The sequence below is a fragment of the Perca fluviatilis genome, chromosome 5 (genome assembly GCF_010015445.1).
Source record: "Perca fluviatilis chromosome 5, GENO_Pfluv_1.0, whole genome shotgun sequence".
Taxonomy (NCBI): domain Eukaryota; kingdom Metazoa; phylum Chordata; class Actinopteri; order Perciformes; family Percidae; genus Perca; species Perca fluviatilis.
The window spans coordinates 11880621-11896707 of NC_053116.1; the positions used below are offsets into that span (position 1 = coordinate 11880621).

The 16087-nt window shown below is 37.5% G+C and overlaps 1 protein-coding gene across 1 annotated transcript; it reads right to left on the minus strand.

Moving 5' to 3' along the window:
- Window positions 1–8196: 8196 nt before the first annotated feature.
- Window positions 8197–10519, minus strand: srxn1 (sulfiredoxin 1 homolog (S. cerevisiae)). Its single transcript, XM_039801936.1, has 2 exons — window positions 10115–10519; window positions 8197–8912 (listed from the first exon to the last, which is right to left on the minus strand). Exons 1-2 carry the CDS (start codon window positions 10346–10348, stop codon window positions 8703–8705), a joined length of 444 nt encoding a protein of 147 aa, XP_039657870.1. The 5' UTR covers window positions 10349–10519; the 3' UTR covers window positions 8197–8702.
- Window positions 10520–16087: the final 5568 nt, after the last annotated feature.

Consider the following 16087-nt stretch of genomic DNA (forward strand, 5'->3'; position numbering starts at 1 on the left):
AGCTGGATGGGAGGAGCTGCAAGCAGCACACGCACACACACACACACACACACACACACACACACACACACACACACACACACACACACACACACACACACACATACATACATACACATACACATACACACACACACACACACACACACACACACACACACACACACACACACACACACACACACACACACACACAGTGTTACAGTAACCTCTCCAGTGAAAAGACTCACCAATAATAACTCATCACAAATATACGCCTAACTCTTATAAATCACAAATGCACCAGAATTGCACATGAATATTATAGTAATAGGCCTACTACACTATAATAGATAAAGTGAGTTATACATTTATCACTCAGACATATTAAAGAAACATTGGCACTGGGTGATTTAGTAGCATTGCAAGACACATTATCACATTCACATTACATTTCATTTAGCTGATGCTTTTATCCAAAGCGACTTCCAGATCAACAGTATTGCAGTAAGTTGTACCTGTATTTTGTGGTGGAAGAAATAGCAAAAAGGTAGCAACGTAAAATAGTTAAAATACTCAATTACATAAGAAGTACATCAGTGTTAGCAGCAAAATATATAAAAATGAAAAGTATATGCAGAATTCAATTCAATTGTATTTATAGTATCAAATCATAACAAGTTAGCTCAAGACACTTCACAGATAGAGTAGGTCTAAACCACACTATAATTTACAAAGACCCAACAATTCCAGTAATTCCCCCAAAAGCAAGCAGAGAGAAGACACCCATTAAGTGAAATATAAGTAGAAGTAGAATCATAATGCCTGCTGGTCAAGGTGCACCTAATTCTTCGATACTTAATGTAGTGTAGTGCTGGTTAGTTTAAAAATGCATCTTTTTTATAAACTAATTCAATGTTTTTGTAAATGTAAATTTTTAATCAGCAAAGTAATTTGTAACTATAGCTGTAAAAATACAAGTATTGGAGTAAAACATAAATAAATAAGTAAGATTTGTCAAAGAAAGTACCTTAAATTTGTAATGAGTAAATGTACATTCCACCACTGGCTGTACTTTATGTATAGGATGAAAGGAACTCTTGTTTCGTATGAAATTAATGTTTCTGGGCCGGGAGCATGATTATAAAGTTGTAAAATTCAACTGTAAAAGGCTATAGAGTCTTTTAATGGCATTTAGGGACCAACGTTTGCTTTTCAGTTATTTTACAGTTTACTATCCTGTGTTAGTCTGACATGTTTATGGTGCTGCCACCCGCTGAGGTTTGTTTCTGTTGGCTGGTAGACCAAAATAAACTTAATACCTCCACGAGACTTCAGCTTGTTCAACATCTACATTGGCCTACATATATAATTGTGCCGGTGTTTGTAAAACTGTATGTAAATTCTCTTTGTCTTGCCAATTCTCAAATTTCCAATGGAAATTGTTGAGTCAAATGTGCGAAGTTCTTTAATTTGAATATGTTTTTCAAGACGTCTGGCTTAATATTTGACCTCGTACCACTATGGCACAGCAACAAACAGGCGTAGGTTAGCTGGAGTAAATAATGTGTTTTATGAAAAGGCCTATGCTCAGGAGCAGAGCTCAGGCAGCAGGAGAAAGTTAAGTGTGAGTAAATAAACATTGAGCAGATGATCCTGGAATGGCAAGGATGTATTTGCTTGCTGCTCTGAGTTCAAAAAAACAAAACAGCGGCAAATGGACGATGTAGTCCTTCCAGTCTTCTCCAGCCACATTCAACCACTTCAGTGTGCCTCAGCTGCATCAACAGTCAGACATCAGACACCTAAACTGTCTGCTGAAAGAGCTCGGAGGTCTTACAAAGGACACGAACCAAACAGGAATTGGCTGTAGCAAAGGCTGTGTGAATATTTCAATTAGCAAAAATAAGGGGGTCTCCAGAGATTTTACTTCATACAAGTTAATTAAAAAAACATTATGAGCTATGAAAGATACACTAACTGATTTTAATGTGTTGTGATATCTGATATGATGCAGTAATTACACATTAAAAGGTCAACAAATCCCCTCAACTATCAGCAAACTAATTATGCTGCAAGTCTCAGACACTCTCTGCTGCTGCTGCTGCATGGTTTATTACATTTATAAAGACCCATAAAGACGCAGTATGAATTTATTGTATGTCTTTGTGGACTGGAGAGCATGAATACAGCATCTCGACATGCTGCACTTTCACACTTACTTCCTAAACAGGGGAGCACTCACCGCAAGAGGTCTTCAGCCTTCAAACTCAAAGTCTGAAACTGATAGTAAAAGAAATTTTTAAAGATAACATAACCACAATATACATCTGATTATACATCTGATAACGGCTTGTTGATATGTTTATTGGTGTTTGTGGTTCTACTCATTGTGGAGTGGTATCATTTTCTTTGAACAGTTGATTCATGACAGGAACTAAAGTAGAACATGTGGTGGGTGAATCCCAAAAGCTGTGGGATACAGTTGCTCTAGTTTTATCGTGAAAAGTAAATGTATTATTTTTTCATAGTAATTAACAGCACAATTAAAAACACAAATAATTGGCTGAGCTTTTTCATTTAAACTCTGTTAGCATATCAGAAGTTTGTTAAAATCCCTGTACACAGATCCATTCAATGTTACAATATACCTATCACAATATCAGCTATCATATACTACAATGAATGCTGTTTACACCTGTAGAAGTGTGTGCATGGTGTGTGGCGTGTGTGCGTGTGTGCATGTGTGTGTGTGTGTGTGTGTTGACTTGACTTGGGACTTAAGACAGAAGAAGTAGATCCATTTGTCCATCCTGATGAGGAGACAGCATGTCGGCTTTGCCACCCACTGAGTCCTGTGTTGTTGTGCTCTTCAGATATCTCCGATGACAGCATGATCTGTCCGAGGAAAGTTTTCTATCTGTGCTCTGTTGCGTGTTTTGCCCCGCTATAGATGGCAGTGTCAGTTTGTTTGGCTTTCAGTAAAATATCTCAACAACTAATTCTTTTTTTTTTGCCATATTTGGTACAGACATTCCTGTTCCCCAGGGAATAAATCCTTATAACTTTGGTGATGCGACAATGTCTCGACAATTATTTGATGGGTTGTCATGAAATGTGGTACCGCATCCATGTAGGGCTGACATCTTCTGGTCGGTTGGTTAGTCGATAAGCTCTTGTCTGACCAAATTCTCAATGGTCTCAATAAAAGCTGGAAAACCAACAATAAATGGATCCTACTAACTAGTTAGCTAGTATTGCCTGTGTAGCCAAAGCCAGATATAGTATATTACTCTGAGCTCCATTGTTGTCCAAAAACTATTAAAAAACACATCAGTGAGCCACACCGTTGCACTGTGTGACATTCAAATAGTCGCCAACAAATACACTATTTACTCCAGTTTAAGTAAAGTATGCCAGAAATTACAGTGCCCAGCTGTTTCGGAAATTATGTAGACTTTTATAAAATTGAAATGATAAAATCAGGACCCTGTTTTAACCATCTATGTCCTCAGTAGAAACAAATGGGCTTGAGGCAACAGAGAGCGACAGACAGGCTGAGAAAGTATTGACAAACCGGACTAACTCACTATTGGTTTGAGTCTTTGAATGGGAATAGGTCTGTCTCCCCTGACTCTTAGGATAGGTTATGGTCAGGTGTTGCAGAGAACAATGGCTGGGGTTAGAGCTAAGGCTGTGCTGAGGTAAAATAAGGATCACATATTGTCCCTCATGCTTGTTCAGCAAAGCATCCGTAGAGGAGATCTGTACTGTGGTTTCATGATTTATGCACTCTTTGATTATCAGGAATCCGTTGGCGTTAGGTCTTAAGGTGCTGGAGCCCTGTTGATGAACACTGAAAGTATACCCACATCACCCAACCTCCCTGGCAGAGCAGGTTTGTCTTGCTGTTCTGTTGCATGTGGACACTACAGCTGAAGTTAACGGAGTGCTGTTAGAGGACAAGGCTGATGTGAAGTGCATGATAATATGCTTGGCCACAGACAATGCCTTCTAATGAGTCATCTGGTCCCTTGATAGCGGAGCCCTGTCCAGTGAATATGTTCACTCTGATTGGCAGGGCAAGTTTGAAGCTTGTGTGAAATACAACCTGTTGCTATTATACCTCATGTACACTTTCACAAAGCTACATAGAGACGAAGGTTAAGGCACAATGTGTCACAGAGCACACAGTGGTGGAAAGTAACTAAGTACATTTAGTCAAGTACTGTACTTTAGTAGAAATTTGAGGTACTTGTACTTTAACTGAGTATGTTCTTCTCATGCAACTTCGACCTTACATTTCAGAGGGAAATATTGTATTTTTTACTCCACTACAAATATTTCAGAACTTTAGTTACTTTACAAATTAAGGATTTTTTGCACACATAACACATTAACACATTACAGCTGAAATGATTAATTGAATAACAGAATATGTATAGGCAACTATTTTGATAACCTTTCATGGTTACAGCTTTTAAAATTTGGAGGATTTCCTTGTAGTTGTTTAAATGCATTTTTAATAATGTTGATGTTCAGACTGTTGGTTGGAAAAAACAAACATTGTGAGGGTGTCACTTTGGGCTCTGAGTATCTGTGGTGGCAATTCTTACTATTTTCTGAATTTTTACCAATTTAAACAGTCAATCGATTAATTCGAGAAATAATCAGATTTATTCCATAATGATAATAATCATTAGTTGCAGTTATAAACAGTTAAAAAAGGAGCTCCACCTCAAAAAACCACAACAGTACAATCCTGGATTTATATTCATGCACGAGAAATAATAATCTAATGATATAATATATAATAGTTTGACAGTCACATTGGGGCATTTTTCTGCATTGAGTACTTTCAATCCTTTGAGTACATTACATCATACTTACATACTTTTACTTAAGCAGCATTTTCAATGTTTACAGTGTAGGGTTAATACTTCTACTTAAGTAAAGGATCGGAATACTTCCTCCACCATTGCACAGAGCACACAGTGCAGGGGGGTCAGAGGGCGGATCCGGCATTGCAAATCTGGCACAAATTACACGCCTGCAGCAGCCACCAGTAGTCTGAGGGAATTCCGGATAGGAAGCTGTGAGAAGTCCTCATCGGCTCAAACACCACACACTCGTTCAAGAGGATTTGGTTGTAGTGCCTCCCCAAGTGGAACAAATGGCTAACCAGAGATCGTTTTTTAGCTGCATTTTAAATGTAGACTCTACAGGACAGCCAAATTAATAAGATCTTGTAAGGTAGTTTTATTCTGCCACTGGATCATTTTATAGACTCAGCAGTGATTAGAAGACACAGGGAAAGGCTCTCTCTATCAATCTTTTATCACCTTCAAAACAATCATAAATCCCAAGAGAAATCTGCCATGATGAAAAAAAGAAGAAGAAAAAGCAGGCTTGTCAAATTTTAAAGAGATTTTAAACAACTGGTAGATTCATCTGTTTCAATGCACAGCCTATTATTTTCAACCTGGTTACAGTCAAAACTAATAGAGCAATTCATCTTTTAAATAAAAAAAATGTCAATATCAATCAGCATTGTTTTATATTCTATCTTAATAAGTCATATTGTTCTTGGTTACAGCAATCTTGTTTTGTAGTGTTGCAGGACAGAAACTATACAGAGCAGAGGAAATCACACCCTTCTTAGAGCCTCACCAAATTTCATAACATAGTCACCACAAGTTCATTTTGTTAAGTCGTCACTGAGCAATACAACAACAGACTGCAAGAGAGTATATGAGAATTGACACAGCCACAAACCGTTTTAAAAAAAAAAAAAAAAGAAAAATGGCCACAAACACTTCCTCTTCTTAACTCCCTAAACCTCCTTGATCTGTTTAAATCCTCAAAGATAAACCACCCATGGAAACCATGGAGCAACAGGTGCAATATATTTTTTCATACTGGTATTGCGTGTCAGAAACCCTTTGAGGATATGGTTACTTCCAGACAGTGAGCGAGCCACAGGAAGTCTTCTCACACGCGACGATTCAGAGGAGAAATTTAGAGTCCTTTAGGGCCGGTCGGTAAAAGCTGCCCTCAGGTCTCCCTTCATTTCCTCGATGGCCACAAAGGGAGACCATCAAGCAGCTCGGAACTCGCATTGTGAAGGCGCTGACGTCGGAAAAGGCCTCGTAATGTATATTTTGCTATACATTATTCTGCAAACCTACAGTTCCTTCCTCCAAGACAGAGGGGCAAGGGAACTGACTTGACTTAATAAGCCGGGCCCTGTCTCAAGTTCGATACCAACAACAAACATGCACCTTAAGATTATTCATCACAGTAGAACAAACCATTATCGTCATCGTTTTACATGTTTAAGGAAGGCAAAAGGCCGCCATCTATGTTATTTACTGTAAGCGGAACACATGTGTACTCTTAAAGCATCAGGGACTATGAAGAGTAAGCCATCAATCAGCTTCTTTTTACAAAAATTCGTAAATTATTTAATCTGATGGTACTTTAATGAGATGAGGGATCCAGAGACGATGAGTAAGAAAGACTGATGACGGGAAGAAGGGGCAGACTCGGAAAGACTCAACAACATCTTGCATTTTGACACAAGACGTCAGCCTGATGTTCTTCTAACACCTGAGTCATTCTGCAAACCATCTGCTCTACCAGGCTCCTTCATTACCTTCATGTGCTGTCTGAAACATCACAATCAAAGTTGACTTTGCATAAGATTTTATGAAGTTTTGATACCTTGTTGCAACATTTGGTCCTACTTAATTATTAGTACTTTTACAGGCTCGTTTTAGTTGTTGAAATAATGCACATTTCCTCCTCACACTCTGATGTAGACTGTGATGGCCTAAGCCACACAGCTTAAACAGCCAGCAATGGTAATATGGTACACCATTTCACCCCATGCTTTTAGTACACATTAATTCATTCAGTCACACTTTAAATAATTTCAACATTAAAACAAACACATTACACTGTTTGGTTAATTAATAATCCACATTTATTTCCTGTAGCTTTATATGGTTTAAATGGAATACACTTTTCTACACTGAAAGGTTTTGTTATATTAATCATTATTTTGTTGTCTTTGTTACCATGCTGGTGGAGAGGTCCTTCCTCATGCAGTAAAGGCGTGGCCAAAGGTGAAGGACTGTTATATATTATGGCCTGCCAATTGGGCCGTACCATCAGATGCCATGCTGGAGGGGGATTTAGGTTTAGGTTGGGGTTTATTTGTATTAGTTTCAATTATGTCTATTTTAGGCCCACTTAATATATATGTTCCCTGTTGTTTCATTCTGGGAGGGCAGTTTTTGTTGTTCACATGTATCTTTTGTTATAGTTATTTTTGGTTTAAGTTATATTGAGTTGACCTATTTTAGAGGTTTATATATTAAGTTCTTGGTCTTATATTGTTTTGTGCACTTTTTGGGTAAATAAAAACCCACTTTTTCTAACAAACTCCTGTTATCCTACTTGTCTTACTGCTTGGTCTCTGACATAGACACAAAGCAGCTCCGCACCATTTGATTTCTTTTTTTAAATTAGCACTAGTGCCACAAAAAAAAAGACTGACTACAGGCACCTTTTGATGTAATTTCAGACTAAAATAACTTCAATGTGTGACAACATTTAAATCTTTTCCCAGAGCTCAGTAGAACGAGCTCAAAAGGTGCACTTGAAGGAAAGCCACTGGTGGATTCAATAAGCCTTTTTTTTTTCATAGAACATATTTTGACATGTCACAGCAAGGAAAAGCATGTGTAAGTAAAAAAGAAAGAATGATGGCTGAATTCCATTAAGCTGCTTCAGTTCCAGGGTCCTGGTATCGCACATGTTGGCTCACTGTCACAGTGTACTGGGACCCTTGAATGTAACAGATGTAACACTGTTAATGCTTTTCCTACGATGACAGGTCAAAACATCCGCTGTGAAAAGAGTTTTTTTAATTGTATGTCTACTGCAATCACATGGGAAAAGTAACTACATTTATATACTGTGAATCGTTTTTTTTTTTTAATCTTGAATCGTTTTTGAATCGAAAATCGATTTTGAATCGAATCTTGAGCCTAAAAATCGATATCATATCGAATCGTGACATTTTCTGAATCGTGCACCACTACTATGTAGTGTCACTTAGCCCCTTACTAATAATGTCATTTCTGCATTTGCTGTGCAAAAATAAATGGCAAGATGGCGCAGTAATGTACAAGAAAATAACTGCAGGAAAAGTATCATTTAAATTACTTTTTATGTGCAAGAACAACTGGTGTTTGAAGATTAATAAGTTTTAAATGACAGACTTGATAATAGTGTTTAATTTACAAAAACACAACTATACACACACATAAGAACCCTTTAAATTACATGTCTGTGGTTTCAAATGACAAATGTCATGTAAAGAGTTACATTTCCCCCTGCTGGTAAATCCTTTACTGTGCAGTCCTGTAGAAATATTTCTATATTCTAGTGTTATTCCCATTATTGTAGTCGTATCCCCTGTCTATGTATAGACTTGGGAACACACACTTAGTTAGCTCAAGCTCTGATTACCATGTAAGTTCAGGAATCTGAGTGTGTATTAGACTCAGGACACACAGAAAGTTAGCTTAAGATCTTCCTCTGTCAGTATTTTTCCTTGAATTTTCTTCAGTCCCCAGCTGCAAAAGAAGAGAGAAAAGCTGTGTATGTGTGTGTGAGCCACCTGAGCCAAGTCTCTGAAAAGTGCTGCTCCAGCATCATCGCAGATCAGGCGTCGAAGCTCCCAAGTAAGTGCTGAGGTCTGAGACATTTGATTTGATGAGCTTGGCTGGGATGGTCGACATGTTCAACCTCTGATACGCAGCGAACCTGTGACAGCCTCCAAAAGAGTAGTAGTAATTCCCCCCCTCTCTGCCTTTGATCCAGAGCACATCGATGGGAGGAACAACACTGATGTCTGCTGTCTCCTGGAAGGAAGGACAAACTGATAATTAATTTATACCGCAAGTGTGCAGCAGATATTATGCAAGAATTGCAAAGAAAAGTCTCGAAAAAAACTTTTAATTTTACAAAATATATGTATGATATATCATACACTATACTGTAATGATGAAGAGGGAAACTACGGTATGAGTAAGAAGCTAAATGTTACTGCAAACATGCTCCTGTAGAAATATTGTAAGAACATTATAAGCAGTGGTGGAGGTAGTACTCAGATACAGAGAAAATACAGAATTATTATGAGCAAATTCTACTTTAAGCATCAAAAGTAAAAGTACTCATTATACAGAATGGTCCCTTTCAGGGTCTGGTTGATTATTAGATTATTATAACAAAGTTCTAGCTAGTAGAGGTGGAAGAAGTACTTGAAGTACTTTAAATAATAGTGGGTAGTTGAATGTATAAAAATGCATCCAGGATCAAGACTGAACCCCAAAGTACCAATCAAACATTACAAAATCTATATTAATTTTAATGTTCTATATATTTTCTGAACATTTTATTTCCTCACATTATGGCCTGGTGCTGTGTATGTAATTATGGTGGAAAATACTAAATATCATCATTCACCCATAAATAATTTTAATTCATTCATTCATTTTGATTACAAGATGTCAAATTTAGTCTAAAAACTTCGGAATCTGCCTAAAAAATTGTAATAGATAGATAGATAGAGTACTTTATTAATTTAACTGTTACAGCAGCTTAGAGTATTAATACAAGATAAAACAGCAACAAAATATACTTTTTTATAATTATTTTATAAGCACTAATAAGTTATAACAATAACTTAAATAAAAAGTGGGTTGGAAAAAAGTTTTTTACTCTATATACATAAGTGGTGGACATTAGCTAGTGCAAGTGGTGTTAAGTTAAGTTGTTGCAGTTATGGATCAGATCATTTAAAGTAGGCCTATAAAATGTGTTTGAAATCCTTGAATGTAAAAACATCTTTATGTCGATATAAAACTTCTACACTGCCATAAATATTACAGTGGTAACGTTTATAGAAGAGGAATGAGATCAAATTCAAATAGCACAAACATTCACATGAAGCTGTATTAAATATGATTTTACATTGGGGAGCTAATCCACAGCAGAGCTGTAGGCCAGGCATGTTATTGGATCTTAATGCCAACTTAAAGTGCATATAATAAAACATTGTTACCTTTATTGTTTTCATCAGACCCTGAACTTTCAGCTCATCCAGCACCGGAGGAATCGGTCTGATGATGACTTCCATCGGGACGTTATGGACCTCGTCGAGGCTGTCCGAGTGAATCGACCTGTTGTTTTTAACGTCCGCCGCGCCACACTGAGTGGACATTCCCGACATGTTTCTACAGGTTAAAACCGATAGTTTCACTCGAGTTATTTTAGTCCCGTGCCAAAACCGAAACATTTACCTACCTACAGTAGACCTGAATTTTACTGTCTATACAGTAGACACGATCTGTGCGGCTCTGTCACTTCCTGGATGCTAGGTTTGCTGCATTCATGTAGCGTCGGAATAATCGCAATAATTTGTAACCGCCTGGGAAAATGTACGTGAACCTCAACCCAACTAATAAAATATAAACATAATATACTGTCTATGCTCGGAACAACAACTCGGAAAGAAAATTCTGCTACACGACTTGCCGAGTTGGCGTCATATTACGCAGTGACATGGCTTTTTTTTTAATTCACGTATTGCATAATAATTTTTTGTTCACATGTCATTTTTAATATAGTATTAGGTTGTAACCGTTAGTAGCATTTACCCTGATAACTGTAGATAACAAGTCAGGGGGCTTTTATTGCCTTTATTTATAGGACAGATTAAGTCAGAAAAGTGGGGGATGACATGCAGCAATGTGTCACAGACAGGTCGGAACCGAATCCGCAGCCGCTGCGACAAGGACTGAGCCTCTGTAGGCTACATGGGGCCCACGCTCAAGCAGGCGCCCCGTTAAAGCAATATTTTTAGTTGTTTTAGGGAATGTACTGGTCCAGAAACAAGTCTTCATACTGGAAACAGCTATTAACGCATTGTTTAAACGCTCTGAGCAATAAAACATCTTCGTTGTCCGTCTCTATTTTTTTCCCACATTAGGCTATGCAAGCCCATGAACACACCAAAGTCTGAAGAACGACTTCCCAACTGGGTAAAGGGGACTATCCAAGGAGCACGTGAATGCAGCATTTGATTACGTAATGCTACTAACTTTAACAGAAAGTTTGCATTGGTCCTCCGCGCTGTCAATCACAAATGTAGCTAAGCTGCAACCATGGTTACAACGCCCTCTCTGGTCGGTTGATAGTTGGAACTAGATTGCCAAATTACTTGTTATATCTAAAGTAAAGTGTTTGTTTCGTTCGCAGTTAGCATAAATGTTGTTGGACAGCCCTTTGTTGTCAAAATAAGAGATAGTATGATAATGCCTGCCTGGCCTACAACACTGCTGTGAATTAGCTAGCTCAGTTAACGTTACCCAAATCATTACGGTTAGCCTAACATTAGCATAATTCTGTTTTTTTGCCACTTGGGGACAGCAGAAACAAGCTGTGTACCCACCATTGACATATCATCTCATTTTAAGTTGATGTGGAACTTGATAGCAAGCTGTTGCTTACACATCCAGCTGAGCAGTTACATTATCATTAATTCGGAATCTTGCTTTTGTCCACGTGAAGAATGTAAGTTCAATATTTACTGTTTGTTTTTTATAGCTCTTTTATCAACTCCTGAATGAAATATCTGTCTCTTTAGCTGCTAAATGCTCCACTATGTTGAGATTTTCCTGTCTGCTGCAGATGAAAACAAGGCAATGAGAGCGGTGAGAGGGGATTTAAAATTTAATTTTAAGATGATTTAAGTTGACTACAAAGCCATGTAAAGTTTTTTTTAACTCATTGTAAGGCGACCTGCTGATTGAGATAGTAATATTCTGTTGGTTCATCACTACGAGCGACCCCATTTACATTGTTTTCACATTGCCATTTAGTAAAAGAAATATAAATGATAGCCGCTTTAAATATTCTTTCCTTTCTTTCTTTTATGTTCCCACAGGAATAGTAGTAAACTCAAACTGTAGTTTGAGCAACTAAGTGTTATTTATCTCCTGTAATCAGTGATGCAAAGTCACAAATTACATTTAATGTTAATAGTACAGTACTGGAAAAGACTTGACCCTTGTCTGTTGACCATGGCTTTACTACCTGGTTTGGGATCCCACAGGCCCCAATGCTGTTTGTGTCAAAATAATAATAGAACTTGCAAAATTAATAATTTCTTTCTCTAAATATGCTGTTTTTTTCTCTCTGTCCTGATCTTATTAATACCCAATGTAGAGAGGTATTACCGTGGTATCCCTTCCCTTTGTTACAAACTGGGCTTTCATTTTTGATGAAGGTGACAAAATATGAAAAATCTATTCCTTTTGTTTGGAGGTAGCTGTTGTAGTATTTCATGGCATGTACATGTAGTACCAAATACAAACTTTACCCCTTTTTGTATAATTACTTTTTCATTTCATTCAGCCAAAGTGTTTCACATTCAAATTCACTCCAGCAATTAGTCATGCAGTTGAAAAGAGTCGCTGCAAGCCCAGAATCCTTTGGTGACAATAGTTTTTAATGAGGTCAGTGTTTTGTATTGTCGACTGTTGCATGATATAGGCTTCCTCCATCAAAGTGCACTACTTGGTGTTATTCTATTTTTACAGAGATTTCAAAGAGCCAGCCAGGTTGCTGTGGTTACAAAAAGGACGTCTGGGCCCGCAGCTTTGCACAGGTAAGTGGAAAGCTTCAAAGATCTGTGGCAGTGGAGCGGAAACAGAACTATTGTTGTTTTATCCAACCCACAGCTACAGCATCTTCTAATGAGACAATTAAAAATGATTTCTTGGACAGTAGAGGCAGGCCATTATATTGAATTATTACAAATACTTTGAACTACAATGGCAGCGCCTTTTGTGTTTATTAATTGGTCACACGGGGATCAGTTACAACATGAAGAAGGTCTATATAGTACTCTATATAATCATTAACAGTGGTATCAGAACATTATATATCATCGTGAAATAAAATTGAACAAAATGCACCATTGTTATTTAGGTGCCGCAGCGAATGTAATCAACTTTTTCGCCCTATTGTCAAGTCATAGTTTTGCAGTAACAGTAATCTGTTTATAATTTCACCAAAACAGCTTAGCTTTGAAATCCACCTTACATTTTCTACTTTTCTTTCTTAAAGAGCATCTTAGTTGACACCAGTATAGCATAAAAACAACAGAAAAACTCCAATTAGACTGTAATATGCTGACATGGCTCGTGCAGCTAGCTGACTTGGTGCTTCTGTTAGAATAACTACAGTATAGTAAATATGTATGGTGACATATCCCCCCTGGGCATTCACTACTTTATACAATGTCAATTTCAACTCGCTTCTTTGCTGTCAATCTGAAATCATGCACCAAAGGAAACCAGCATCACATGTAGAGAAGAGAGCCTGCCAGTCTAAGCATATAGACATGTAAATCATCTCCAGTGCTGAGGTGTGTTTGGAGTCCCACTACACTCTGCATGACCCTCTGCTGTCACAGCAGGACTGTATTCTAGTTGCTAACATATCTCAATTACTTAGATTGAGTTAGTCACACAGGTACAGCGGCAGGTCATGGAAGAACAGTTCCCACATAATGATTTGCTGTTAATATTAGATTTCAGTCCCTGTGGGATTGTCACACTTAGAGCAGCTGGAGAAAATTACCTGCCAGCTTTCCGACAGGGAAGTGAGCTATATTTATTTATACCTTCCCTTTTTACACGTTGACATGCTTTTAAAGTGATAATTATTCTGACTACGATTTCCATTCTTCAAACTATAGCTTTGTGATAGATGAATGTGTCTGAAATCATGACACGGTTTAGCAACAGTGGATGTTGCTGCGTTTGCAGCTGAATGTGTGGCTGATTTGTTAACTGATGATGTTCACGCTGATTTGTTCACTGATAACTGGTGTCTCTCGCTGCCTAAACCTATGAAATTATTTTCTGCACTATCTCCTTCTAGTACATCTGCCCAGAATGGGATTTCTGTTTAATGATCTTCCATGCCTTGAAATAAATTTGCTCACCCAGAGATAACTGGTGCTTTGGAGTGAGGTTATTTAGATGTGGATTAAGCTGTAGGCTGTCTTTCCATTTGCACTTCAGTTCATTAACTTTACCCTAAAAACAGAGGCCGAATACAATTTTTTTCCCCCAGCTTAAATAACACCATAGAAAGCCACAAAAGCATTGTTAAAATGATCTTGTTTATCTTTTAAACAGATGATAAATACAGTATCACATCTGTAATTCCTTTGCTAAACTTGTTTCTGCATGTATTGTATATGAAGAGAAAAGAGGAGCTATTTAAGGAGTGCCCTCCTTGACTTTTGCTTGAGTGCCGATGACAAGTTGGATATCTTAGATGCATAAAAATGGGATTTTGACATGACTTCAAAAAGAGAAGCATACGGATGAGGTGGACCCTCTGCCAACTGGAGACGAGGAAACAGATGGGTTTTACACAAACAGCACAAACATCAAGAACACTGAGTTAAAGAGCTTGGCAGTCTCACTTGATGAAACAGTGAGGAATGGAGGCGCTTTTAATGAGCATCTCTCCTGTGAGGCAGAATGTGAAAAGACAAACTGTTAGCTCTTAAAGGGGCAGTTACAGTTGGTTGGCCCTGACTGGTTGAACCGAATGGTTTCAACAACCTCTTGTTGAGTGACTTTGGTCAGTACACATGCAGATTGGTTATAATATGGAGAAAATAAAATGGCCTATAGGGCAGAATATCGAATATATATATATATATATATATATATATATATATATATATATATATTGAATTATCAAGTTGAACCGATGGCACCGCCACCGACCAAACAAACAAAGCTCGTTGTTGGATTGTTAATGCTGACAGTTGGTGATCAGCCAACAGATGGCGCCAGATGTATGGGAAGGGTCAGAGCAAAGGCCTGCACCAGTTCAAGGAGTGTTGAATCAAGTAATGATAGTTTATCTAATTACAAAGATGACATGTTGTTTGCTTCAGTATGTCACCTGTGAGCAACTGGGAGACACCAACAGAGAAAACAATAGTGAATTTGAAACAGTGAAACACATTAAGAATATATTTTTTACCCCATATTTTTATTGGACTGCATTCTTTTTTTTATTATTAGATTCATTACTACTCTACTTCTCTATGAAATGTCAAATGAAGCGAAAAATGCCCATCACAAGTTTAGAAAGCTCAAGGTGACGTCTTCAGATGTCTAGTTTGCCTGACCAACATCCAAATTAAACCCAATTATATTCAAGGCAAAACTATATAAAAGCAGCAAATACACAGAGAACCAGTAAATATTTGGGATCATTGCTTGAGTAAACAACTGAAATGATAAATCGATTATCAGAAATGTATGTTGCAGATGAATTATCTGTTGATTGGCTATTCGATTCCTCAACTAATTGCTTCAGCTCTAATGATATTTCTCTGTGCAGGGAAGCAGATCAGATTTTTCAATTCAGTTCAAATAACTTTATTTATCCCCTGGGGGGCAATTTAAAAGCACGAAGAGTAGTTCTAAGTAGAAAATATAATAAATACACACAATGCCATACCATAATAACTACACTTAAAGTGCGAAGTGCAATAGCGAAAAAGCAACAAAAGACTTTGTATGAAACCTAACAAATATTCGTATTATTGAGGATTAATTTACAATTAAAAAACATTTTCTTTATTGATTGATTGATTGATCTTGAAGAAAATAGTATTTACAATAGGATTAACGATCCTTCAGCCTAAAACCCCAGAGACGTTCAGTCCTCTATCACATAAGACAAAAGTAAAACAGCAAATATTTACATTTCAGAAGCTGAAACCGGAGACATTCGGGTATTCCTGCTCAACAAACAATTATTTGATTATGAAAATTGTTGCTGATTAATAATCATCATCATCATCATCATCATAATTGACTTTGATCGGTTCAGCTCTAAAATTACATTATGCTTGCTGTGTCGTGTGAGAGCAACTGAAAGACACCCGTTGCAACTATATTCCACTAATGAGTTTGAAATCGTCAAAAACACCCAT

Bases quoted from the DNA above. Each gene is read 5' to 3' on its own strand.
- srxn1 (XM_039801936.1), bottom strand. From the start codon at position 10,348: ATGTTTCGGTTTTGGCACGGGACTAAAATAACTCGAGTGAAACTATCG. The intron at 8,913-10,114 runs GTAACAATGTTT...CCTTCCTTCCAG, and splicing joins GTCTGATGAAAACAATAAAG to GAGACAGCAGACATCAGTGT.